At 37.3% G+C, this 27,752-nt stretch overlaps 1 protein-coding gene across 1 annotated transcript; it reads right to left on the reverse strand.

Annotated features, from left to right (window-relative positions):
* Positions 1-9,899: 9,899 nt before the first annotated feature.
* On the reverse strand, positions 9,900-24,169 carry fgf24 (fibroblast growth factor 24). The gene is made up of 5 exons (XM_014972451.2): positions 22,961-24,169; positions 22,741-22,777; positions 19,471-19,648; positions 15,463-15,569; positions 9,900-11,643 (listed from the first exon to the last, which is right to left on the reverse strand). The coding sequence occupies exons 1-5, from the start codon at positions 22,990-22,992 to the stop codon at positions 11,365-11,367; spliced, it is 633 nt and encodes a 210-aa protein (XP_014827937.1). The 5' UTR covers positions 22,993-24,169; the 3' UTR covers positions 9,900-11,364.
* Positions 24,170-27,752: the final 3,583 nt, after the last annotated feature.

Below are 27,752 nucleotides of genomic sequence, written 5' to 3' on the forward strand. Positions count from 1 at the left end.
TTATTAATTAAAAATGTATTTAAAAACTTATGCAAAATTCTTCCTTCAAATGTGTGACAGTCAAACAATATTTTAAACCTTCATATCAGTCCAACAGTTCTACTTGAGAGTGCAACATTTTCTCAACTTGTACTGTATTTTTCTTGCTCCAACTGCTTCTGGATGTTTGCACACTGGAGTTTCTTTTGGACTGGGCCATGATTTAGATGTTCTCCACTAAATTAAAAATAATATATTTTCTGAAAAGTCTCCAAGAAGTGTTTTTGCCAAGTTTCATATTTTCTGTGGAGTTGCTGCTGCTAAAGAACCATACACAAGTCATCCTTTGTGTTATTTTACCCATGGTTAATCAGTGTTGGTAAATGTTTTCTAGATTGTTCATGGAAGATAAAATGCATGCCATATAAAACAAGCTATAAGTTATTAGTGTTTTGATTCTTTTTTTGTGTTCCCTTTCTAATTATTTTGTCTCCAATCTGATACTGTTTTATATAGCACCAACTTTCTGCAATCCCTTTCATTTATATCAGATAGTTATTGTGATTGAGTACAGAGACAGCAGACCAGCATAATCTTCAGTGTAAGTAACTACATGCAATAATGCAAAATGTGTCAGAGGTTTATTTGGGATTGGTACTGGTTCCAGTAAATGTTATATTAACTCTGAGAACTAATCTATTTCCCAAAGTAGACATGCCTAGGACTGTTGTATACTGCATGTAAGATAGTGACTGCTAACAACTATTTCACAGAAACCCATCAAAATGATCATATCATTATAACCTGTAAAGAGGAAAATTATGTATTGAACACATTTCTTAGAAAATTTAAAGAGTTCTATTTACATGAAATCCAAGAAAATCATTACAAACATAGATAGGAAACAAAAACAAATATGTTTCTGAGTTAAGTGTTAATCCTAACCCTATCGATCACATCGGAAAAAAATTATTCAAAAAGCCAATTAACCCAGTAAAATCTGCCAGGATTTAGAAAGCAATGGTTTAAATCTGATGATTGTCCTATAAAATGTTTTTATTACAAATGTGTAACCAAAAAGCATCTCATGATGGGCGAAAGCCAAAGAGCTCGCTTTGCAACCTTGCTGTTGTACACCCTGCTGATGTTCCACAGAACACCAATGGGTCAATAATCTGGAAGTGGAAATAATATAATTTCTCCCATAAACCAATTTCTGCTGAGAAGTTTGCTGCAGAACATTTAGAGCAGCCATGGAAGGTGAGGAGAACATGGTACAATTGAATGAGGGTGGATGTTTCAATAAGACAATAATTCGAAACACATCCAAGGAAACGCTCGGCTGGTTTCAGAGAAAGTGCTGAATAGTCCAGTTGATCACTTCACTCAGTTCCAACTGAAAAGTTCTGGGAAGATCAGGTTGCATGGAAGAGGCAGTCAGACTGTTCAAGCTATGATGTTTCTGTGGAGAAATGAACCAAAATCACATCTGAACAATGCATGTGACTAGTTTGGCTACACAGGAGGTGCCTTGAAATTTGCATTACCAGTTAAGGTTTTTCCACAAAGAATTTCAGTAGCGATGTTCCGCAGTTTTTACCCATCTCATTTCACTTTACCAGGGTTCCCCGATATTGTAGTCTCCAAGGTGTGTGTTTTGTGGGCGGAATGGTTCTTTTGAACTTTCCAGCATAAACCACAAAAAAAGGACATTTAATTGGACCAGACCGGTTACCTTCCCCACTCTCACTGACAGCTTGTATTCTTTCCTGATCACTTTCACTACATATCATAACATTTCTCAAGCATAATCAATGGAAGCAGATAGGCAGTTCTGAGTTTTTCCAAATAAAAATGGTCACTTGCTTCTCTCCTTAGTACCACTGAAGTTATTAAATGTCTAAGACCAAGTGGTTGGGGACCGCCACACTTTCCTTCGTCATTTAATCTGTGGACTAATTTACTTTGATTTCTTTGTGTCGATTACTTAGGTTGTTTTCATCATCTTTTTTATACTTATTTTCAAGAGTACCATTCAGATACATTTAAAGTGAAAAATGTTGATGTCTTCAATAACTGATTTCTCTGGTGTATATTTCACAGGCAAGAGAACAGAGAAAACCTGGGTTTTCCCCTGAGACCAGCTTATTAAGGCTTCAATCATCTCTCTTTGTTGTGAGAAAATAAAGTTTTGGATTTTTCTAGAAGCCAACAACAAACCTGTCCTTTCTGACATTCTATCTCTGTGTCAATCATTCATCTGAAAAGTGGAATGGCAACATGTCTAGAAGCAACATGAACATTGAATTTTTGATGTGTTTAGAGAGGGCATCATCTCAGGCACAATAGTTAGTGAGCAATGGGCCCTCAGGCCCCCGTTGGGGATGTGGGCTCCCAAGTGAGAGCGCTGTAGACTCCCAGCTGTTTTATGCAACATGCTGAACAGTAGGGGGTCGCCCTGTGTTTGTTTAAAACTAACAGGAGTCCCATTAAAGCCCTGACTCCCCTCATTTAGGACTGCCATCGGGACTCAAAGGACAGCCCTGGGAAGCGGCACGTTGCAAGGGACACCAATTATCGAGGCGAGGACACAGACCAGCTTGTTCGTGCTCAAGGACATGTCAACTCATTGGACGACCCCCTCCGTCAAACCCATTAACCAGAGCGCACAGAGAGGCATCTTAATTGGTGTTGGGCAAACAGATTTTGTCACAAAGTTGCAAAGGAAGCTAAGTAGCTGAATGTTCACATTGTCTAACCCCTGACCTGGGCTTCAGGGGTTGTTCAGAGACATCATTATGCTCCATTACTTTGAGCAATCGTCTCAGGCTCATCCTATACCCCAGCAGGGAATCCAGGACAGCAATTAAAAGCAATATTCCAGCAATAAAGATGGCATAAATACAAAGTGAGCTCTTTTCTCTCTGTCCAGTGATATTATAGTGGCGAGGGGCAAGATTTGGCACAGACAGTAGCTGGTAGGGTCCTTTGGTTGGCTCCAGTCACTGGGGGTCATCTCAATCTTCTCCTTACATTGAAGCTGTTCCTTCTTCTCAGCGCAATCCCCTCGCTGGACCCCCACATCCCCCATACTTCCCACCCTTTCTGCCTCTTTCATTCTGTTTTAAATGAGATTTTGTTTGAGGGAATCACTTGACATCATTAGTTTTGGAGAGCGGCCACCATGGCAGGGTTGCTTGTCTTGGCTCATGAAAACATATGTCAGATTAGCAGCAGAGGACTTGTTTTTCGACCTCAGGTGAAAGGTCTGCACTGTTTTCTTTTTATTTCACTTTGGTTTCATGCTCTTCTTCCTCTCTTCTCCATTATTAGCTATTAGTAGCTGTCTTCAAGTTTAATCTGTACAAACAGCAGCTTTTTATCTCTATTAAAAGATACCACATGAACAGCATGAGCCATATTGTAAACTTAAACTCTTGTTTTGCCACTTGCCTTGGACAAGATAATCACAAATTTTCTCGTGTAATATTTCAAGAAATATTTTAAATCTTAATTAATCTTAAAAACTCAAATGAAAAGTTTAGGATGGCAACAACAATGAATGAAAGCAAGAGAACTTTTTCCAGTGTGCTGGGACTCGTCCTTGTATTTGCTTGCTGAGACTGATTATTGCACTCACAGAGGCTATTAATAGACTCTTACAATTTTGGATTACCCTGTGGGTCATTACTGAGATCAAAGTAGATCATTTTGGTTTAATTGCAGCCCATATTTATCAAAGCCTGAGTTCATACACTGCAGACTGAGGAGAAAAGTTGTGCTGCAAAATTTGGCACTCTGGGACTTGTGTTTCTAGCTCAATGTAATCCCAGCTGTGGCCTCTGTGCACAGTCAACATGCAATCATGTACTGGTGCAGAAAAAAAAAGATGTTCTTGAAGAACTGCCACTGTTTCCCTTTGGTAATTTGCCAACCCGTCAAAATTGGGCAGTACCCTAACTTTGTGCATCGAAAGTGCACAAAGTTTGGGTACTTTGTGCACTTGTGCAAAGCTAGGCTCCAAAAGCATTACAATTACTGAATATGTAGCTATGATAGATACGCCCTGAAGGCAACTTTTTATTTGCATTTAAAGCTTTTCTCCAAATGAGAATGAAATTTACTCAAATATTTGAGAAAAGTCTTGGTTTTGCTTTGTTCCACACAATATAATTTTGAAGTTATTCATTTAGTCATCATGCCCATTGATTTGCCAATGATGCATAATGGAAACTCCTGCCATTTTTTTTGTAGTACTAATTCCACTGGCTGTGAACCCTTGAACATGCCTGACAGCTGAGGTTATTAAGTGTCAAAGCCTCACATTGATTGCCCTAAATACGAAATGTGTTTTTATTGTGGCCAAGCAACTCAATCTTTGTCCCTTTTGACCAACAAGAAGGCATGAGGTTTTTCATGTGGTTTCCCATCTGCAACTTACAGTCGGGCTCGAAGGTGTTAATTTGAAGGCATGTCACCAAGCTTTGCAATGTCCTGGTCATACACCATTCAGTTTTCAGGTGTGTTGTAGCAGGGATGCATCCAAGACTTGCAGGACAGTGGCACTCAGGCGCTGGAGTTGCTGACCCCTGCCTCAGAGTCAAGCAATCCCCTTTATGATGGCAAAGAAAGTGTCAGCTGCAGTCATTCAAAAACACAAAGAGGAAGTTGAGCAGTTTTGGAATCAGAAAGTGCAGAACAAATTCAAACTTGTACACCTAATTTTATTGTTGTTGTTTGTTGCATAACCATTCCATTCTGGTACAAGACGGGTCCAAACTAACTAATGAAAGCTCAAATTGAATACATTTATGCCTACCTTGATAACTGTATTTTGTTTTAATTTACTTTATCTAACCTGTTTGCTTGTGGGATTTATTTCTGTTGCCATGTTTTGTCATATTTCAGAAAAAGAGGGAAAGGTGTGTTTTTAATTGAAAATCTTTGTGTGCTATTTCCTCTACATCTGCTTTTATAATGTAAAGACTTTACTTCAGGTTCTCGTCACTTTATGCTTTTCTTTATGCAAAAGTATTACAAATTTTGACAAAAAGTGGAGTTGTTCTGAATATAAGTAGGATGCATGACTGAAGAGAAAGAATGAAATTGTGGAGCATGTAAGAAAACGAGGTGGAGCTCCTGTTGAGTTGCAACATGCTGATGTCATTTTTGTTCAGTCTCTCACTTTTTTTTCTTTTTATGTAACATAGCTCTGAATTCTGACTCATGGACTGACCTAAACAATGAAAACTGCCATTTGAATGTCTGACTACTGAATGTTTAGGAGAGCTTGATGCCTCTATTAATCTGCCATTCTTTGGTTGCACCATTTATTATTTAAAGAAAAAAAAAAAACTTCTATTGTGTGCTAGTTTTACCATTACTGGAAAAAGGCGTCAGAACCTAAAAATGTGGCCTTGATAGAATCAAGCAGCTTTTGCCTATTGGTGGGAAAGTGCTGATTAATTGTGTCGTAGCCCTGTGAGAAAGTACGCCCAGCGCGAAGCACTAATTATGGGCCCTGCCTGGCTGAGAGAAAAGGGGACAAAACTCTCAACAAAGGCTCATCTCATATCTCAAGACAATGAGGGGCCAGAAGAATAGGAGAAAGGAGAAGTTAATGAGCTGTGTCACCTGGCATCTGTTGATGCTGGGACCGGGGCTGACGTGTGTGTGTTTGTGAAAGAGACAAGCTTTTTGCGTTTGTGTTTATGTGTCATTTTATGGTTTTCCCTTTATGTTATATTACAGACAGACGAAGGAATAAAAGACCTTTGAAATGTTTCCCATATTAGATTAGTGAAGAGGTTCATGTTTTTGAATATTGTAATGATGCATGTTTCACATGTTTTTTTTATCTCTTCCTCTCTATGCCTCTCTGACTTTTAAATACATCAAATATTTAAAATGCTATCAAACTTGTTTCAAAGGTGAAGCTAGGGCAAGAAAATAAGAATCTAAATCAATTTAATTAAATACTTAAAGGGTGCTCTACTTCAAATGAATTATTCATTGTCTAATTTAATTTAATATAAAGACAGACAACTTTCCAGGTCACTTGTGGATCAAGCTCCAAATGTTGGTGTTGTTTTGTTTTTTACTTAAACCACAGATTTGAACAAAATGTATTAATTTAATGATACAATGAACTGAACCATAAAAATAAATACAGTGCCATGCAAAAGCTTTGATATTGAAGTTTTTTCAGTTTCTTTCATGCTGCAGCCACAATATTCTATTGAGATTTTATGTGACAGACCACAAAGTAACGTGCTTTGCTGGAAGAAAAAGAACATTCTGTTTTTGTTTTCTGTTTTTTAAAAGTAAAATTACAAATACATGCAGCTGTTCTATGAAGACCTTAGAGGTTTGTTAGCGACTGTTGGTGTAGAAAGAGCATCATAAAAACCAAGTATCACAGCAGGAAGGTCAAGGAGAAAGTCAAAAGAAGATTAAAACAATAAAAATAAGCTGTTAATCAGACAAACTCCATCCACATTTCTGTTTTTTTCTGGAAGAATAGCCAGAAGAAAGCCATTTGCACCTGGTATCAAGTTATGCAGGTTACATAATATACATGTGAAAGAAGGTGCTCTGGTCAGAGTAACCTGAAAACACAGTGAAACATAGTGACCTCAGCATCATGCTGTGGGGATGAGGTCCTTCAATAGGAGCAGGGAAGCAGATCACAGGTAGAGGTAGGTAAAAACATCAGAATTTAATGACAGATCTTTAAAACTTAATTGTGAAAAAATAGTTTTTTCAGTTTAAATCCAGTATTTGGTATCTTGATGTTGGCATTGTGGAAAAGAAGGACATTTGGCTAGAAACTGTCCTGAAAAACGTCACACCTCAGCATGACTAAAATCAGCTCTGAGTGCACTAGAGTCACACAATAAGACAAGTATAATTCCAGTATAAATTAGTTTGTTTTACATCATTGTGTTGGAAAGATACCAAATTCTCATCTGATTCTGAAAAAATAAAAATCTACAAAAAGTTTTGTTGTTGTCTCTTAACTGTTTGACTTTGCATGTTGTTCAGAGGAAAACAGAAGAGGTCTGGCTTTGCATGAAGTGTACTTATGGTAAGCACATTTGTAATCCTGGAAAAACACAACTCAGCCATTTATTTTTAAAAAATACTTTGAGCATCACAGAGTGTTTCCCATTGGAATCCAGTCATAAAAGGCAACCAGTCAGCTGTGGTCAGCATTAGGGTAAGTTAGACGGGTGGTAGCAGCATTGCTGTTTAGACAGTCAATGACGTGACTTGAGACTACATTTAGCGACACGAGCTATAGAGTAGCTTGAACTTTGTTTTGCTTGGCTTCGTATTTTATATTTTTCTACAGGCTTAGAGGAACAATTTCAGTTACGTTCACAGAGACAAAGCTTGTTTTATGTCTCAAAGAATGTACTTTTCTGTTGACAGGGCTAATTGTTAAGTGTGTGGCTGCTGAGCTCCAGGCCAAAGAAACCACTTTGTTGTTGTTGCACTAAAGCTTGTATAACTTATTCAGAACCACAAGGTTTTCTCTCTCCATATTGACACAGCCCTGGTCATACTGTACCCATTGTGCAAAGTTTTAGCATGCAGAGATCTTTCTAATAATAGAATAAAACTTATTTGGCAGGCAGGAGTGCTTTTAAAGATTCTACCTCCTTTCAGAAGGAGGCTAAGCTTTGCAAAAGGGAATTCTATGTTTCGTTTTGAAGTTATTGGTCCACTTCCAAGACCATCCTGCCTCCAATGATCAAAGGTTGAATCAGAGAAAAGCCTAGCGGGAGGCTTATGCAAAAATGCCATCTCCTTATTGCGAATGGACTGACATGTTTTAAACCATTGGCACTCGTTTAAATGTCAATATACCCAGATGCTGTTTGGTTGTGCTTGGTCAAGTTTGAAGTATGCAGTACAAGGGGTAAAAGGAAAGAAAAGCCTCGTTCTCACATAACTAGAGTTTGTAAAGTTGGATTGATTAGATTCCTCAACTAGTTAAAGGGTGTTTTAACTAAACAGTAGATGCTAATGCCATAAGAAGTAGAGATTTTTAGTAGCTAGGAATAAATTTAAAGTACTTATTTGTATTGACCAAACAAATAGGATATATTTTTATTTACAGGGAAACAGAGGGAGCAAAGGTTGTAAGTATATATTATATTATATTATATTATATTATATTATATTATATTATATTATATTATATTATATAAATATTGTTTAAGAGAACAAAAAAAAAAGCTTTGATAATTTACAACCATTATTTATTTATCTTACCAAGCTTTCCTCTTGTCCCTTCATAGAGCCTCATATTGAAATTGTGGACACCGAGTATTTGTGTTCAAACACCAATTATACATTAATAGATTAATATTAGTACTGTAGAAACAAACATCCTTTGTCTACCTTAGTTTAGCCCTTGACGTTACATCAAACCAGTACCAAGGACAATAAGTGATGGCTCCGAGATTGGTTGGTTTGCAAACACTAGTCAGTAACAATCAGGTTACTTAGTAGTTACTTAGTAGTAACCTTGTCATTACTAGTTAGTAACCTGATCATTAGAATATCTCAAATCTGCTCTACAGAAAAACCCATGAATGAGTCGGTCTTTCATGATTGTGTCAAGTTCCACAGAAACATCTGCACATACTGAATCACCAACGGGTGTACTTGTTACTCTCTTGGCCCTATGATCATATAGCACCCGGATCTTATATTTATGTCAAAAATACCATTGCAACTGTTGCAGGGGGCCAAAAAAGCATCTCCTAATTGATTTAATCTGGTACACACATACCTAAAAACATATTTTAACAGGTTATTTGGCTGAAACAATGTCAAAGACAATCAATATTTTTATTTAATTCTGAAGTACGCCACCTGAAGCTAACGAGTGGCCCAGATTTGGTCACCCACTACAAACCTTTCTGGAAGCCCCCTCCTGCCATTTTTATTATTATTATTTCTCACGCAACGTACAAAAACACGACATCCAGTCAAGTTTAAACCACATAAAGCATTCTTCAAAATCCCCCAGTCCTCTTACAGCAAACCCCTGAAGACAAAGAGTGTTCAGCGCGGATCCATTACGTTAATGGTGCATCACCGGGTCACACGTCGAGCACTCTGTTTCCACCTTTAAAAGCAGGTCAGACATTTGAAATCCCATGACAGAATGGGGAATCTCTGGATCTGCTGGAGGTGACTACCAGAGTGGAGTGAAGGAGGGGGGCCCTGATAAGATCGCAAGGAATTTAAACACGAGTATTTTTCCCCCTTCAAAGCCTCCATCTTTCAGTCTGACAGTAACTGTAAACATCATTCCTGCACACAGTATTATGAGATGTGCTACTCTGCATTCCTTTAGCACTTTAAAAAACATGCAAGACTCCAAAATAGTGTCAGTTTATACATTCAAAGGGCATAGCATTTACATCAAAGTTATAACTTACGTGCTCTTTGTCTAAGGAACTTTTCTCTCATCGCTTTTTCTTTTATTGCAAAAAATATCCTGTTTGTGTTTCATTCCACTATTTTTGTAATTTTAACAAAAACTAGACACTGAAGTACTGCTTTCTCATCCAATGATGACTTTTGCAGATGTAACCCTATTAACGTTGCAGTAAAATCACCAGATTTGTGAACTCTCAGAGGCCTTTGTGGTGATATAAAAAGCTCTGAGAGATGTTGCAATAGTTTTTTTTAAAGAGATGACCTTAAAAGCAGTCCTCACACTCCTGAGTTTGTATATAAAAATGCATACCTTGGCAGTATGCGGAGAAGGGAATGTACGCTATGTTGAACCACCTTCTACCTGCAGCATTCATCTTTCAAAGACTGTCATATTCAATGGGTACATGGTCAAAAATATTCTGAAACTGAGACACATGAAGGTATTTCTGTAATAAACACAATTTTTTTTTTAAATACAGTCCTCATTTTATTAAAAGAGGCCAAATAAAACTCACATTTTATTTACAAAAGGAGACAATAAATATCTTAATAATAGTCATAAAATTATTTTTTTGCTTAGATTTGTTTAAAAAAACATAAATGTGTCATGTTGTTAGTAGCAACTCATACAAAAAGACCTGCCAGGGGTCAGGTAAATACAAACTACTGGTGAAAAAACCTGGAGTTTGTTGTCGGTGAGAAGCAAAGTGTTTTCCCTTTTTATGATTCAGACATGAAATCTGGCCGAAAGGATTCTCTGAATCCTGTCAACTCAGTATTTGAGAAGAAGCTTTAATCATCAGATGGAGGTTTATAAAATAATGTAGGATAATGCACAGATTTCCTGTCTGTGGATGATTGGTATGCTTTCTTTTCCAAAAGCATCTTCAAGTGAGAGAAAGAAAAGAAGAAAAGCTGAGTTTAAGGTCAAAGTTGAGATTAACTGAACACAGACAATCAGACCAGGTAAAGATAAACAAAAGAGGTAGAGGAAGTCATTGTCAGCCCCAAAAAGCTGGCAAGCTCTCAGTTTAGGAATAAAAGGAATCCATATCTGAAACAGTTTTAACACATGTGACGAAGAGCTGATAGAAACAGACAAAAGGGATTAACAACCTTCCCCACGTGTGTTGAAGCTGGAAGACAGTGTGGAATTACGCTGTTTTTTCTGTTTGTACTGTTTCCTTTCAGTGTTTAAACAAGACTAAAATCACAACGGGTGTTGGACTCGTCAAAGCACGTTGCATTTCAGCTGAATCGCAGGCTGCATGGAAATGTCATGAAGATCTCACCGGGGACTGCGAGGTTTCAGCGCATTCCAGGAGCCACAAGTGACTTTTAGGGATGAAAGACATATGGAAAGAACGTAGAGGACAAGAGACTTGTAAAATATTGCACTCAAAGCTACACAGTTATCCCGGCAGCGTGGTGTCACCTGCCGCCTCTCTCCGTTTCATCTCCATGGTGTCTAATTCCAGTGGAAAGTATGGGATCCGCGTTGTCAGGGGCAACACAAACAAAAACCAACAGGTATTCCAATAAATCTCTAGTTGGCTGATTTTTATAACATTGCGTCAGCTCCTGCTTCAGCTCCCATTGTCAAAAAGAAAGTATGCCTTCAGCTTGCAGTTCAAACGTGGCTGAGGACAGCAGCGACACGAGTTCTCTCAGAGGTCCTTGAGTTTATCCAGTATAAATAACATGACAGAAACATTAGCACAATGACATCAACCCAGGAGAATCCAAGAGTCAGGAAATATTCAGTCATCCTGAAATACAAAAATAAAACATCTTTGACTTTTTGTTCCTTTAGTTTGTCTTTCTTTTACAGAAGCAGAGTCTTTAAGGTGATTCTTTTAAGAAGCTTGAGATTTTCAGTTTCTGTTTCCTCCTGTGAGGACATCTAGTGCTTTCCCAATGGTCCCGTCAGTTCCTCTTGGGGTTGGTTTTTAATCGCCGAGCCCTTCGTGTCCGCTTAGTTACTGTGGTGAAACGGAACTCCTCCAATGGGTCCACTCGACCTTTCGGCTGGCGCTTCATGAAGTGGACTTCCTGTTGCCTCTGCGTGGTGCGTGAGCCTTTCTTGGGCCGGCCCTTCCGGTTGAAGCCAAGGTACCATCCTTTGTACTTGGCCGACACAAGAGCCGTGTAGTTGTTCTCCAGGAATTCCTCGACAAAGACACACTCCTGCCTCCTTCCATCAGGCTGCAGAACAGAAAATGGACAACATCAATAACACAGAAACACCTAATCTTTTTCAGTTACACCTATGTTAGCATCAGTGTGTTATTAACATTGTGAGCACAAAGTTAATCAGGTGAAGATGCGTGCTTTGCCAGTGTTTATTCTTTATTTGGCATAAAATTTCTACTGATGTTTTTGGGTTGTGTTGAATCAATATCACTTCTCTCTATAAAATCGTGTTAAATGGTTAGCCATACTCGTTAGCTTTAGCTATAACTTATTTTATTCCTTGAGATTATATCAAATAGTTGTGACCGTTGCTACAATTTGACTGTATAACAGTTTTTCAACTGCTGTTCAGTCTAACACGTGTATTGTTAACCTTTTAGGAAGAACATACTGTTATGGGGAAACTACTGGAGACAGACTCATGGAGTGGTGTAATGCCAGTCCATACCTCATGAGAAAAACACAATAATTATGTCAGATTTGAATAACCACTGCATGGCTTGCTAATTGAAAGTATTCTAATGGTATAGCTATTAGCAATAAAAGTGCTGATCCTTGTCTGTGCTCATCAGAAAAATAATGCTAGTCAGAATTGGAGCAAAATTTCTTTTAACATCTAACATTATCAAAATATTATTATGTAAAGCTATTTTCTGGACTTTTATCTGATTTAAATTGAGAAAAACCTAAGTCATTTGTGTAAGTTTAAGAAAAATATATGAGGGCAATTTCAGTGCTTTGGATTATCAAGAGCACAACAATATTCTATTTACCTTACGGTAGCTATATTCCTAAATTTGAAACAACCAGATGTGAAAATTAAACACTTTTCCATTATTGATCTGGCCAGTAATCACCAGACCAAACACTAAAAATACACTTCAAAACTAAAAACACATCTTTTTCCACCACTAAAGATTTCTAGAAAACAGGAATATGCTTTCATTTGAGTTAGGTAAAAAATCAGAGGAAATGCTTTGATGAAATAAGAGTAATATTCTATCTGTTGTTTTCTGTCATCTATCAAAAAATCTTCAGCTTGTTTTCATCCAATAGGGTTTCTTACATTAAATTATTGAGATTGCATAAAGTAAGTAAAAAATCTTTTTAAGGAGAACTCCAATCTGCTTAAATTACTAACTGCTTGCCTTTCTTGATTGGTAAATCTCTAAATATCACCGTGACAATTGATTAGGACCACTGATGACAAGGATCTTACTCTATATATGCGTAAGTTTGAAGTAAAATGGAGTCATTTTGTGCTTTTGTCATCGTTTATTTTTATTACCACATTTATAATATAAAACACTAATTTTCAGTTTCCCCAAAATAGTAGCTGAAAGTAACTAACAGTTTAGTTGAAATGTCAACAACCATGTTTGCATCTGTGACTTTATTTCTGTCATTTGTTGGACAAATGTAAACCTCAGTTTTCTGAGGTTCTATGGGGCGTAATGCCATGGAATAGAAATTTGCCAGATGAACCTTAATTAAACTACATTTAAAATAGTTTTGACAATAAACACAGATCCTGATAAATATTTAGTCAAACTTTATTTAAAAAAACAACTTCAAAATTTCCCTGAGAGTGCAAGAGCTTGCTCACAGTCAGGTTGTTACACACACACATTTGTTTTTGTGGAGATCCGTTACTGACGATATACCTACATGAAACTATCAGGCCATTTTAAAAAGCACAGCTTATGAACGTCAGAAATGCAAACACGAGAGGATTACAGACACAAAAATCACCTGGTAGACAGCAGATTGCAATATTATATAAGAATCACTGTATTTAACAATTTGATTTTTTTGTTAATGTTGTTAAGAATCTATAAGTGACAGTTTTAAAGTTTGTGTTGGGAGGAGGAATTTAACTCAGAATATTTGGGTGGTGGACTATGAGCATGAATTAATTCAGGTTAAACCTCTGAACAAGGTGGGCTTCATAGTGCAACATAAAAAAAAGCTGTTTTTTCACACTGATCAGAATTTCAACTGTAGTATTTTGCTCTAGAAAATAGGTCATTACACTGAGGCCTGAGTCAGTACAGCATGATAAGGCTATCATTAGCATGTTAACATCCCAGGTAAGTTATTCTGATATTGAGACTTGACAAAAATGCAAAAATATATTAAATTTATATCCCAACTGTTGATCAGCTCTTAAAGCAGGTAATCTCATAATCAGAACAATCTAAAATCACTTTAAGCACATTAGTTGTCACATGCAAACAGTCAGCATCTTGAAAGCAATCTGTTATTAATGACATTTTTTTTATCTGAACAGTTTCCAAGAGAGATAAATATCTTCAAAATCAGTAAAGATTTTTAGTAATAGGTAATAGAAAGCCCAATAATCTGTGAGAACCTATTTAAAAGAAAAACATATTTGCTACAAGATACCTGAACATATTGTGATTTATTCTCTCCCTGGAAGAGAGTGAGAGAGAGCAAGACTTTAAGCAGATAATAGGAAGGATGGACTGAGTACAAGATGTTTATTTTTATCCTTTTGGGTTTTTCCAAGTTCTGTTATGAAACAGTCTGCAAGTAAACATGTTAGCAGGCTTTCAGAAATGTCAGAGTTCAGGTCAGCTGCTTCTTTCTACAGGAAATACACAAAGATGACACTATTTTTGTAATGCTAACCATGCCAACCACTTCATAGTCACTATATTTTAATTTTTGAGATTAACAGTAAAACCCTGCTTTACATTGGCTCTGCTATCGAACAAGGAAGTGACTTCTCTTCTAGTCCCAATATAAATTATAAATAACGGCTCATGCCAGGGTTCTTCATCTTTTTATATTATAGGCCCCAAAGATAATTTGAAAAGTTGTGAAAAAAATAAGAATCAGAAATTGGACACATAATTCTGATCAGTGCATTTCTCCTAAATACTGGTAAATCCATTAGATTTACCAATATATTTTTATGGGCAATCCTATTCTATGCATAATGAAGGTTTTTATATAACTGTCAATCAATCAAGTTTATTTGTAGAGAACATTTTGGCAGCAAGCCGTTCAAAGTGCTGTACATCACAAAATTATAGCTTCACTCCATGCTTATTTGTATTGAAAAGGTTTTAGAGTGAGTCATAAATGTGTCATAAAATAAAATATTGGTTTAATGGAATAATGAAAATTGAGTAAAGATGATAACTTATGTCTTTTCAGGCAAAAACACTGGGTTCATAACAACCATTACTTCAGACAGTGGTGTGCATTCCAGCACATCCTGTAGTAAATGTGTAAATAAATCTAACTGTGAACACTCTGCTCATTACTATGAAAAAGCAGTTTATCCTACTTTCATTTTCTAAAAAAAAAGAAAAACTCATCCCATTTACATCTATAGAAAAAGGGAGCTAAATATACAAGCAGTCTGACTTATTAATGGAACCAAACTATGTGTCTCTGAGGATAACAAACTTTTTCAACTATTTTTGCACATATAAGTGGTTCTCTGCGGTCAGATGCAGTCATCTTACTCTTGTGGCCACCTGGTGTGACTAAGTGATAGAATTGCAACAAAATTCCTCTTAAGTGACCATTAGTCTCTCGATGCATTGTGATGATTGCAGTCAGTAATTGACTGATCGAGTGTCAAAGGAGTTGGCCGATTACGTAATGGAAGAATGGCTTTGAGTTATCAAAGAGGTTTTGTTCGGTTGAGCAGAAAACACAAGGAGAAAAACGATACGAGGTCCTACTAAATTCAAGTAGGATTAAAAGCTAGGTCTAAAATACAGGTTCGAATATTAAGGTTTTGCCAAATTAATCTTTTGAAAATATTCCAAAATAAATAAACTCAGTGATACTCACCCTTCCAACAATTTTGCCCTTGTCGTTCATGCAAATATAATGTTCACTTTCTTTTCCTTTTATTCGAACGTGACTTCCGAATGTTTCCGTCTCCACAACAAGAAGGGCTGGAAAAGAAAAGACACAGCAGACTTAGTAAGAGTCACTGAATTGTCTTCTAGCACAAACTTTCTTCCTATAAATTTCTTCTCGCAAGACAAAAAACACCTTTACATGCATTGTATGGTTTCCTTAAATGTAGCTTTCAAATACTGAGCGATTCAGTTAAAAATGCACAACAGGTAATTCTTTGTTTATTATAAAAAAGTCTCTAAGATTCCAAGCATTAGTAGGAATCTACTCTTGGTATAAATACCAAAGCTATTTTAACCAAGTAGCTTTGGTAAAATTAATGACCAGTCAAACCAACAGGTCTCTGTCATGACTTGACATGGCAATAATGCGCTCTAAAGATGTATCCTGACGGCTCCTTTATTCTCCCGAGCCCCCGACACCCCGCTCCTGCTCCCATCCGACATGCTCACCCCTGCAAGGTCACCTTTGTCTCCGCTCGCCCTCAGACCAGCAAAGAAATCCGCCAAACGTTTGTGGAGCAGTTATGTGCCCCTCAGGATTAGGTTTCAAGTTCCCTTTAGTTTGTGCTCACTCAATCAAAAAGTTAAGATGATCCATTTGTTTAACACACAGGGCCATTCAGTAGCGCTCAAGGGAGCAGGGGAAGAATAGTGGAAGGGAATGGGATGGGCTTGGGGGCAGAAGTAACTCCCGCCCTAAAATCAAACCTTAAGAGAAAAGGTGGGAAGTAGGTGACCTCTCTGAAAAGTTTGGGAGGGGATAGCAATTCCCTCTCCTGTGGTACCACCTTGGTTTTACAATTAGATAGATTAGTTTGGATCTCTTGAGCTGCACTTAAGAAAAAGCAGAATCCAATCCGACCAGTTCACATATTTATAGAATAGTTTTCAACCTTTTCTTTCCTCTCCTTTTGCAAATTCAATGTCTGTAACCCAACCAAGCTTGTTAACCTAAGGTTTGGATTCTAAGCATATCAGTGAAAGTGTCATTATCATAATAAAATTGAAATAGTTTAGCTTTGTACTTGTATAGCACCTCATCAAGTCCAGAGGACCCCAAAGCGCTTCATACTACAGTCATTCACCCATTCCGAGCTACTGTATAGTAGCCCCAGCTGCCCTGGGGCAGGTCTGACAGAGGTGAGGCTCCCATGCACCAGCGCCACTAGACTCTCTGTCCCCCACCAGCAGGCAAGGTGTGTAACTGTCTTGCCTAAGGACACAATGAGGCGGGTAGAGTGGGGATCGAACCATCAACCCCCCAACTGCGAGGCAAACTCCTATTACAATTACCATTTCCCCTTTTATAAACTTTATTGTCATCAGTACCACTAACTAAGTGTTACATAATTACAATCTTAATCCAAACATGTTTATAAGATGAGAGGAGCACATCAATTATTTGACCAAACAAAATTAAAATTTGCACAGCTTAACAGTAAAGTATTAGTGCCGTTAAATATGGAGTCCCACAAGGTTCAGCCTTGGGACTTTAAACATTTTAATTTGTGTATGACATGTGTGAAACTACTAAAAACTGGAATAAAAGCAATCATTTCTGGAAACTAGAATCTATTTGATTTAACAAATGGTGTTTCAGTAGGAAGGGGACATCAAATTAGAATTCTAAGAGAAAAATGGATCATAAACATACACTGACAACCAGATGTGTATTTCTGTTTCTAAAATAAAACCATTCAATTATTTGGATGATGATTTCATAACAGCTAATCTCTTACTCAATTTGAAGTATCTTATTAAGTAAAAAATTATTACACATAATGTTGTATACAGTAATAAATATATTTTAAGGAGGATAGCCATATGTAGTTTATTCTGTTGTGTTATAATCTGAGAAAGCTGAGTTATATGAGACGTTTCCTTTCTTTTCTTCTTTTTCCTGTTTGTTTAATCCCAATATTTTGTATTTTCTTTGTATTTTTCCTGATTTTGATTTTGTTACGTGAATACTGATATATGTACATCATGAAGAAAATGCAGCCAAAATACATCTTGTAACATCCTCCCTTGGTAAGAGATTGCAAAACACAAGAAACTGCTTTTATTTTTATTTTTGAGTAGCATTTTGAGTGGGGGTTTTGTTCCATTTTCCTAAGGGTGTCAAGCTAAAATTAGATACATTTGAGTGAAGTCTGATCAAAACGTGAGAAACAAATGCTGAGCAGACTGGATGGCTGTGAGTGAAAGAAAATATTAATCTCTGCTTTGCAACAATATGAAAAATGGTAGTTACAGCCATATGTTGACCTCAACAGATAGACGTCTGTCTAAAAAGTCAAACATAAATTTATTTTTGTGTTATGTTTTTATTCCACATTGCAGCATTTATCAATTAGATTTGTGTTTTTACATTACACTGCCCACTGTTAGAGGACAACAGACATCAGTTACAGATCTGGAAGACGTGTGTTTTTTTGTTTTTTAAAGAAACACATATGATATACTATTACCTGTGATGGATTATAATTCTTGTACTTCAGATGTAGAGATATGAGATCTGAAGTCAAAGGTCTGCAACCAAGTTTGGTATGTCTGTTTTTTTTTTTTGTTTGTTTTGTTTTTCTTTTCTGGGCCTATTGCCGCCAGACTACAATCTTTCAAAGTGAACATTACTAGTGAGTGCAAAGGAGTTCACAGGTGCCAGGTACTGCAGCTGGATGGGGAGGAGGTGGTGAGGGACGGGGAAGAGGGGGAGAGAATTGGCAAAGGCTCATGGGAAAAATTGGATCTGCTTCCACTCAAGCTCTAACAAGCAGTGAGGAAACTTCGCCTGCGCGCATCTGCAACTGAACACACTGACTCAGAGGCATTCAAGACCGGCAATTTTGGAGCTGTGAGTCAGCTGTTATGAGAAAAAAATATCTGCAGGGAAGCGCGGCACAGGCTACATCAAAGAGTGCTTTACTGACCATCAATTTAGCCATCCGCCATATTTGATCTGCAGTAATGAAAAAGCATGTGCAGAGCTAAGTGGTGAGATTTAAGGTGGATAATTCATTTCAGACCAAAATCCTCCAGCGGCATTTTTTTTTTGTGGTTGTTATGTTTAAATGCTTAACATTTTCAAGTATAAAAGATCTATCAGCTCTATTGCTTAAATAACCAATACTCAACCTTCACCTTAAAGAGGCAAAGAGTAACTTTTCCTCATGAAAGAAATATCACATTCACCAAAACATTGATGGAAAAAAATGAACAAAGATCAACACCTTCTTTGTGAGATATCAAGAAAACAAACAACAGATATTTTCTAGAAATGCAACTAACCAACTTTTCTTGGCTTTATTTTAAGTTCAACCTGCCATTTTTTTCCAGGGTCAGTAACAGATAAAAGACAAAGTGTATGCTACATGTTCCTTTACAGAATGAGTGCTTTTGAATCCAACATGGCATGATGGCTTTATAAGATCATTAAGGTCTATGCATTAAAGCAAATTTCTTTAACCATTATCTGATTTTTTTCTGTTAAACTCCATGAGGTGAATCAAGTAGAGGCTGTTTATTGATGAACATATAGACTGAAAATTATGGATGTTAGTTTAGATTAATTTAATAAAACATTAAGAGAAAAATTAAGACATTTTCAGCATAGATCTGCTAGTCACTGGTCAGAGCCAAGATCTGTCTGACTGATTTGGTGCAGCTTCGATATTTGGCATCACAGAGATCCTCAGAAACGTTTGTAGTTTCGGCAGTTTTTCATCCATCCTCATTCACTAATGTCTGTCTTCCAAAACCAACTCCTCCTGCACTAGGCAAACAGAAAACCACCTCAGAAGAATGAAGAGCAAACAGCCTAAAGGGTCGGAGTTAAGAAGGAGTTTCTAGAAGCACCAAAACTTTTATTTTTGCTGGATTTGCGATCTCAGACTAGCTAAAGTGTCAAGTGAGATGCACAGAAATTCTCCCATACCATACTTGCCCCCATCATCTCCATTGGCGTTGATTTTCTTCCCCAGGATCTGGACGTGTTTCCCCGTGGTCCTGCTGTAGAGCTGGTAGATCCGGACCTGCTTTCGGCTCAGGTCGTCCGGGTTCCTCGTGTGGTTTTCAATGTAAAACCTGAAATCGGCAGTGCTCTGCTGCGATTCCTGCACAAGAGGAAATGTACAATGAGACTGTCAAAACACAGGTGTTGATAGTAATATGTGCTGTTGGTTTTATGGGCTCTATGTCAAAAGAAAAGTGCTGTAGGGTGTAAAAACCAAGATAACAACATAGAAATTTGTAGCCGCAGAGATTTATTGTTTCTTCCCTTTAAGGTGGCACATTTTATATGCACTGCATTTACAAAAGCTAACTACGTTAGCACACACACTAATGGAGGGTATGTTTGAGTAAAACTCCAACAGAACAAGTGCAAAGCCTGCAGAGAAGCCTTGTTTGTGAGCACTGGGGCACAGTATATAGTGTGCCTCAGGCAGTATTGAGAAACCTGTACTTCATTTCCACAAGCAACCAAGCCACTAGCAATTATACACCTGAAGCATCCAGACCTGTTGCACTATCATCAAACAAATATCTGCCTGTAGGCCAAATAGGGTCCATAAATTAGAAAATGCAGCAGGCAGAGGACATGAGCAAGGAAGAAAGAAGCACCTTAAACCACAAAGACTCTCTTGTTGGATATTTTTTTTAAATCAAATTGCAAAAATCTCCCTTCTGCCTCTCACCATCTTGATGTTTCTGAGTTACCTAAGACCTGACATAAAGATGTGGAAAAATATTTGGCAGCATGTCAGAAAAGCAACTGTGACCCAACATGTGGAAGAGCGAGAGGAAACGTATACTTTCAGAAGCCCTGGAATCTCAGTTCACGCCGTGATCCCATCTCCCCAGCTGTATATGGTGTGGTAATTGCACAGTAATGGCTTTTTATGTGGCTGATCTCAGGTGGCTAATTATATACAGATTACATACTCAGAGTGCTTGTTGATTTAACTTCAGTCAATTGACGACATGCAGCAAAAACACAAGGGGAAACATTAACCTCCGGAGAACAAATCCTTTACATCAGACAGGAAACACAAACAACTTCTTCAAATCCAAATGCAAACTTGTTTAGGCTCCTGATGTCCTTCATCCTCTTTCAGATGTTTTCTTATCTCTAAAATGCCTCGTTTAAGCTTTGACATACACATTCTGCCACAAATAAAGCCTCAAGAACAACCATTCTTAAAACTTAAAAAACAACATATTTGAGAGTGTAATATTGATTTTGACAAATATAAAAACTGCTTCTTACACCGACCATTATCTTCTGTGTTTTAATTTCTTTGAAATCACTTGGATACACAAAACAATTGGACAGAATGTGACAACAACAGCCTCAACAAGAAAAACCCAAACCCTACCCTGCTCTAAAGATTCACATTTTGCAGAGTAAAGCACATGTTTGGACTTGGACCGAAACAATAAATCTGGATATAAATATATATGTTTCCAAACAGAAAGTCATGCTTTGCTGCTTTCTCTCAGCATGTCGGTAAAACTGCAACAGCCACAACGGCTAGACAAATGAGGGGAGAAGGTGTCACTGCTGCAACAGCCGAAGATGTTGCATTCCAATTTCGACTGAGACATGTTTCCAACTGCAAGCACTTCATGCCAAACTCTCCACAAATATGTTCAAAGCTGTTCATCAGCGTGATCTGTTGTCAAACATGAACCTCAAAGCTGAGGAGTGAAAAAAGAGCTACCACACAACAAAACATAGCTTCGCTGAGCTGCTGAGGGATTTATCCCAAATCTTCCCCTCTCTAAACAAATACAAAGGTGTGCTCGGTAGACAGTTGGATTTCATCTCAATGGAGAGGCAAGCCTAAGCACATGGTTGAGGTGAATGCTTGCGACAATAGTTTTTATCACACCGTCTCCTTCCTGCAAAGACGCAGCATGAAAACGGATATTGTCTCTACATCAAAAAGTCTGGCCGTGGCCTTCACAGAGGAAGCTCAGTTGTTGCATCCATCTAAGATATGCAATGCTATCTACAGAACACACACACACACACACACACACACACACCTACACACACACACACACACACGCAAACACAAGCAGGCAGGCAGGTACTGAAGCGCACTCTCATGCTGGTGATACCCTCACTTCCAACTGCAGTTCATTTCCTATGTTTTCCTTCATAAAATCATAAACATCAGTTTGACCAGAAATATTTATGAGCTACAGGAAGATACTTAGAGATGAACAATGAGAATGATCTTTTGCCTTTTTCTAATATCAAAAATAACAAGAGTGCACATTATTTTTATCCATGATTCAATATGCTTAAAGCAATAAAAACATGTTATCCTGTTAGAACCCAAAAATTAGTCAAATTGTGCATGAGTCTCACCAGAAGTTGTTTCTTTATGAGAATACCCAAATCTGAACATGCAATAAAACAATCTGGAGGAAAAAAAAAATCTAGACCTAAAACGGGCAAGAATTTTTTTCATCAAATATTTGCTGCGTTTTTTATTTGATACTTTGTTAAATTTGTGTTTTTATTAGTTCCACGCTATTTCTTTTATTTAATAAATTTAGTATCTTTAAAACGAGAAAAGCATGGATTTTTATTTAAAACAATCAAAAACGACACACAATGAACTGATAAACAGTTTAATACGGGAAAGGTGGGGTGGGGGGAAAGGGGCTGCGGCTGAGTCAAAGCCAACGCAGTCAATTAGCTGAGTGGATGTCTGCAAATCGTTATGGTTCAAAGTAAGACGAAACTAGTAAAAACAAGGCAACAAACGCCAAACGAGTCATCTGTTCAAACTGCAAATTTCAACCCCAGGCACCTACATGTTTACAACCCAGCTGTTGCTGTGAATTAGTGAAAAATGCTACTTGAATCCCCAACTGCAAACAAGAACGTTAAATATTTACGACTTTTATAATTAAACCTATTATAAAAGGCTCGCTTTTGTGATTTTTAATGCAAACAGATTACATTCAGTCAAGTTATTGATATATACTAACTTAATAAAAATGTTTAGGTTTTTTTTGTTTTTTGTTTCTTTTTGTTTTTCCACATCTGTGTTGATTCTAGTTTGTAGCGTTTTATATTATAGTAAACGCCCTGAAAGCAGCACATGGCCATTCTTCTATCATGACTCATATAAAAAAAAAGCTGCACATGAACATGCAAAAAAAGAATATAAGAGCAGAGTAAACGTACCTGCAGCTGGAAGTAGAAAACCAGAAAGTGTAAACACCTAGGAGGAGAGAAGGGGGAGTGAATCACACGGGCAATTACATGGAAAATAAACGCAGCCTACCTGGATGACAGCAAAGCACAAATATGAAGTTTTTGGCGACTTCTATTGGTAAGAATGCATGAGTTTATGTGTAAAAAAAAAATAAAAAAGCAAAAGCAAAGAGAGATGTGGAGCGCTTACAGGTAGAGGAACCTCGAAGGCAGCACGGACATCTTGGCTTTCAGAAAGACGGCTCAAATACACCTGCTTCCACACTCTGAACCCCGGGAAAGGTTGGCGCGATCGCCTCCTTCTCTGTCTCTCTCTGACTTTCGCTCCGCTGCGCGTCTTTTTACGCACACAACTCCGGCGGTAAGCAGGAGACTGAATCCCAATGTAAGGATATATGCAGCAGGAAAGGCACGGAGTACAACATTGGGCGCTTCCTTGTTGGGGGAACTATCCCAAAGATTAACTTCTCAGATCAGGTCCTCGGAGTATCAAAAGTTCACCTTAAACTGGAGCCAAGCTGCGACGTCTCAAAAAATTCCCCTTACTTAAAAAATATCCTTTGAGCTTCTGCTCCTCCAGAGATCACAGGCTCTTCATCTTGGTCCGTACCTGTGGGGGATTTCTACACCTTGCAAGGCACATTTTATTCTAACAATGTAGGAATGTTAGAAAAAAAATCAAATAAAGCGGTCCTCAAAAGACAAGTCAAGCAGATAAACTTATCCAGGTGAAATTAAAATTAAAAAAAATATCGCAGTGACAGTAAAAGTCGTAGATCCCTGGAGAGGCTGATGAAAGCGCAGCGCTGCCTGCCTGCCTGTCAGCGGTGTTTGTGCGTCTGCGGCTGGAGATTTGGGCACAGAGAGGCTTTTTTGTTGTTGGTGGGTGGAAACATGTCAGCGGTTTGCACCTGATAGGGTAATCGCAGAGAGACCATCAGCTTTAGAGATTTTTTTTTCTCCTGGTGGGCAAAACGCAAGGAGATGGTTTTACTTTTTTTTTTTTTTTTTTTTTTTTTTTTTTAAGTAGGATCGTTTTTCCTTACAAACTTTAAAAAAAGAAGAAATTAGACATAATAAAGACAACACTGCGTGATAATCTAATTTAAAGAAGATGAGTTTTAAGTCACTTAATTATGCAAATTGTGTACTTTTTAAAAAAGTAATTAATGGGTATGAATATAACTCCCTTTATTTCTGACACCAGCAGTAGTTTTAATTAACTTGATTGTTGAGGTGCCTTTGTTCTTCCAGGAACAGAAACTTGTCCTGTCTCTCCTCTCTGTGCGCTTTTAAATCAGTGTGGGTTTGTGGATTGGACCTGCTCCGCCAGACACCATTCAAATGCATTTTTTTTTTCGCTCTTCAATTATGTGCCATAACTTAACAGGCATTTAAATAAAAGGGAGGTGCGAATGTGTTTACGAGTGCTACAGAGCTGGCAGCGTTGAAGTGAGGCTGCAATTTAAACAAAAAAGAGAGGAAGAGAGAGAGAGAGAAACAACGGTGTGGTTCGGTTTTATTGTCCCATTAAAACTGGATCCTCGGGATTCCTTAAGCATTGACATTTAAAATGATTCTAAATGATTACACATACTTCCCATGCGTGGGGATTTCAAAGGGTCTTCTGCTGGTTTGGTGGGAAATTAAGAGAGAAGCACCAGCTATTGATTTACATGACATGCTAAAAAAATACATTACAAAAACTTGAAAAAATGAATGAATATTACTGATAAAGTCAAGCTGAGATGATAAAATGAATCTGATTTTTCTTTTCTCTGCAGGTAAGTGTGATCCTCTCTGCAATGCACTGTAATAATCCTTGTAACACAACTGAACACAGCTAATTTAGTCTCTCTGTCCCTAGGAGGAAACCACAGAAAGTGCAGTAAATAGTAATTATTCAAAAAGTTATTTGAATGATGGTTGCACAAATGTGAGGTTGTTAGTGTTTGATCAAATCCAGCTTACATTAGTTGCTGCTCACCGCTCACAAAGGTTTCTCTGCATATAAAAAATACACCTGAGGAGTGATTTACATGCAGGATGATTAGAAGCAATCAGCAGAGGGTCTGAATCACTAGTCATCTCTTCAATGCATGTTTGGGACAAATGACTCCAACCACAACTGAAGAATAACACAGAGAACAGCGGAAGGTATTTGAGGTGCTTACATGTGAGTCAGAGGAAGGAGAAGAGTGACCCAGATGCGGGGGGAAAATGATTTCCCTCCTGGTAAAAATTCCTTAAAATAAAAATATATTTTCTTTTAGCACAATCTCACACTAAAATGATAATAATTAAACTTATTGGTACCCCTGCTGTTTAATCTATGCCCTTTTTGAGACGGAACAGCAATTTGCAATTCTAAGAATTCTTAGAATTGTAATTCTAAAGTATGCCTTGGCTATAATATTTTGTAGGATGCTATATCAAGTGGTATGCGTGTCCGGTCTTATTAATCATATATTTAGCCAGTTAAAATTAGTCTAACAGGCCTTAAAAAGAGGCCCAAAGAGAAGTATTGGGAGAGGCTTCTCTCATTACATTACATTATACTTTAGCAACATTCAGCAATAGTAACACAATTGCATAGTTTCTTAATTTTAATCTGAATAATTGGAAATGTTAAATATTCCTGTTTATGTGATCTTTCTAGATTGTCCAGAGTCCTTATAATCTCTATGCTGTGCAGTTCAGCCCAAAGGTTTTCTCCAGGATTTCTGTGGACTCAGACGGGGATGCAGGAAGGTTGATTTTTGTGTCTGTTTAATCGTCTCAGTACTAATCTGTCCTCCTGTATTAGACCCTCCTAAAAGGTCCAGTGATGATCTATTTACATTTTTCTGGTAGTCTAACAAGGTTTTCAGTGGTTTTTGAAAAAGAAACATCCACACCACCACAGATCCTCCACTGTATTTAAATCACGTGACAGCAGGTATCAGGTGCTTTTGCACATATTTATCCTTTGTTTTGTCCCAGATATTCCAGATACTCTCATCTGACCAAACCATCCAGTTACAGTAAAAATCTGAACAATGTTTGATATTGTAGTACTTAAAGGGATTTTTTGGGCATCACTCCCCAACAACCAGTTGGCATTTACAGTTGTCATGGAAACCTTATGCCACTATGATGCCACTCTTATTTTTTAGCCTTCTGGCCAGTGGCTGAAAAAATTGTCTCTGCATCATGTCATACTTGTATCAACTTTATAGAAAGTTCTGGGTTACTATTAAGAAGTTCCAAGAAATAAATAATTATTTTAAAAAACCTAATGCATTAAAAAGATGCTTGAGTTACATTTATTTTAGAGGGTTGTTTATTGGTACCAATAACTGTGCTTCTTTGTATTTTTTTTTTATTGCTGAATTCTCAGATACTCAGATGAAACATCAACTTATTTTTTCAGTGTAGAACTATGCTACTGCCAAAATAGATCCATGTATTTTGTGGCTTTTTGCATAAGTTTCCTGATGGTGCCAATGTGAAGCTCAGAGGAGAAGAGAAGCATGATTTTTCCATTCTTTTTTAGACTTGCTTTTATCATTTTATCAGTCTTGAGAGATTGGGGAATAGCTACTGGATACAAGCCAAGTGTCTGATGGTTCTGGCATTCACTCCTCTGCTGTAATAGTTACTTTGGCAGCTGACCAATCAGGAGCCAGAGCTAGGGGTTTATTCCAAAGACATGAACTACGATTTAGAGAAAAAGAAGCAAAGTAAATACTTTTCTGACCTTCTTGCTGATCCTTATTTGATTCATTGGATTCCTGATCAAAACTTTACTTGTTTTTTGTCTTTTGCTGTTAGAATGTCTGAAAAAAACTGACTAGGCAAAGAGAGACTGAAGTTACAGACAAATTCAAAATACAGGTGTATCTTCATAAATTATATTATCAAAAAGTATATTTAATTAAATCATTTAATAAAAGATGTGAAATGTGTACATGGTATAGATTTATTGAATACAAACTGAGCTTTTTTAGTTTTCTGTTAATTGTGATGCGAAGGGAAATACAATATTCAGTTTCTCTGAAAGTTACATCAATTCTCTACCTCAAGCATCTTGGACTTTACCTCTTTACTCGTCCTCCAATCATTAGGGCATTGATTTCTGAATGAAATGAAAAATGTTCCTCTATCTGAAAAGGGGACTTTGGACACTTCTACGTGTAATGGCTCTCAAAGCTTTGACTGCAGTCCATAAATCTCCTCCAAATGCATCGGCGCACCGATACATTTGGAGGAGATTTATGGGCTTTGCTTCATGATCCTTTCAAATGTGCAATTATCCTCTTTGCATATGCCACATTTTATTTTTTCCCACTCTATTCTTTCCTTAATATGCTTGAATAAATTTTGCTGTCTTTGGCAGTGACCTTTTGTGGCTTATGTTTCTTATGGAGGTTGCCAATGGCTGCCTGGTGGACAAGTCACTAACATGGATTTAAACAGCATTTCTATGTTAGAATTTATTTTATTTTTCATTTTAAATATTCACGTTCATGAGAAACTGAATTTTAGATTTTTAACTACAGAACAATCAAAATTAACAGAAGTAATGTTTTAAAACTATTACCTGGGGTGCAATAAATGTATTAAATTGATTTCTGAATACAGAAATCAAATTCTGTATTCAGAATTTCATAGATTTATGAATGTATTTATTCATAAATCTATGAATAGATTCATAGATTTATTCATAGAAATAAATCTATGAATCTATGAAATCTATACTTTGAATTATTTTACAGACCCATAATTCAAATTGATAGAATCAGTCATGTCATTTTGAATTCTTTGTTGCCACACATAAACAATAAGTTATAGTTCTTTGATCAGAACATTCAAATTAACTTTACTGTACTAATAAAACTCAACTTTTGTTGAGGCCTCGGGAAATGGGTCTTATTTGGAAGAAATGACCCTTTAAATTTATTATATTTATTTTCACACTGCCAGTTTGGAAACAAACCTGC

This window comes from Poecilia mexicana, unplaced genomic scaffold (genome assembly GCF_051168715.1).
Source record: "Poecilia mexicana isolate PSO_F unplaced genomic scaffold, ASM5116871v1 scaffold_10, whole genome shotgun sequence".
Taxonomy (NCBI): Eukaryota; Metazoa; Chordata; class Actinopteri; order Cyprinodontiformes; family Poeciliidae; genus Poecilia; species Poecilia mexicana.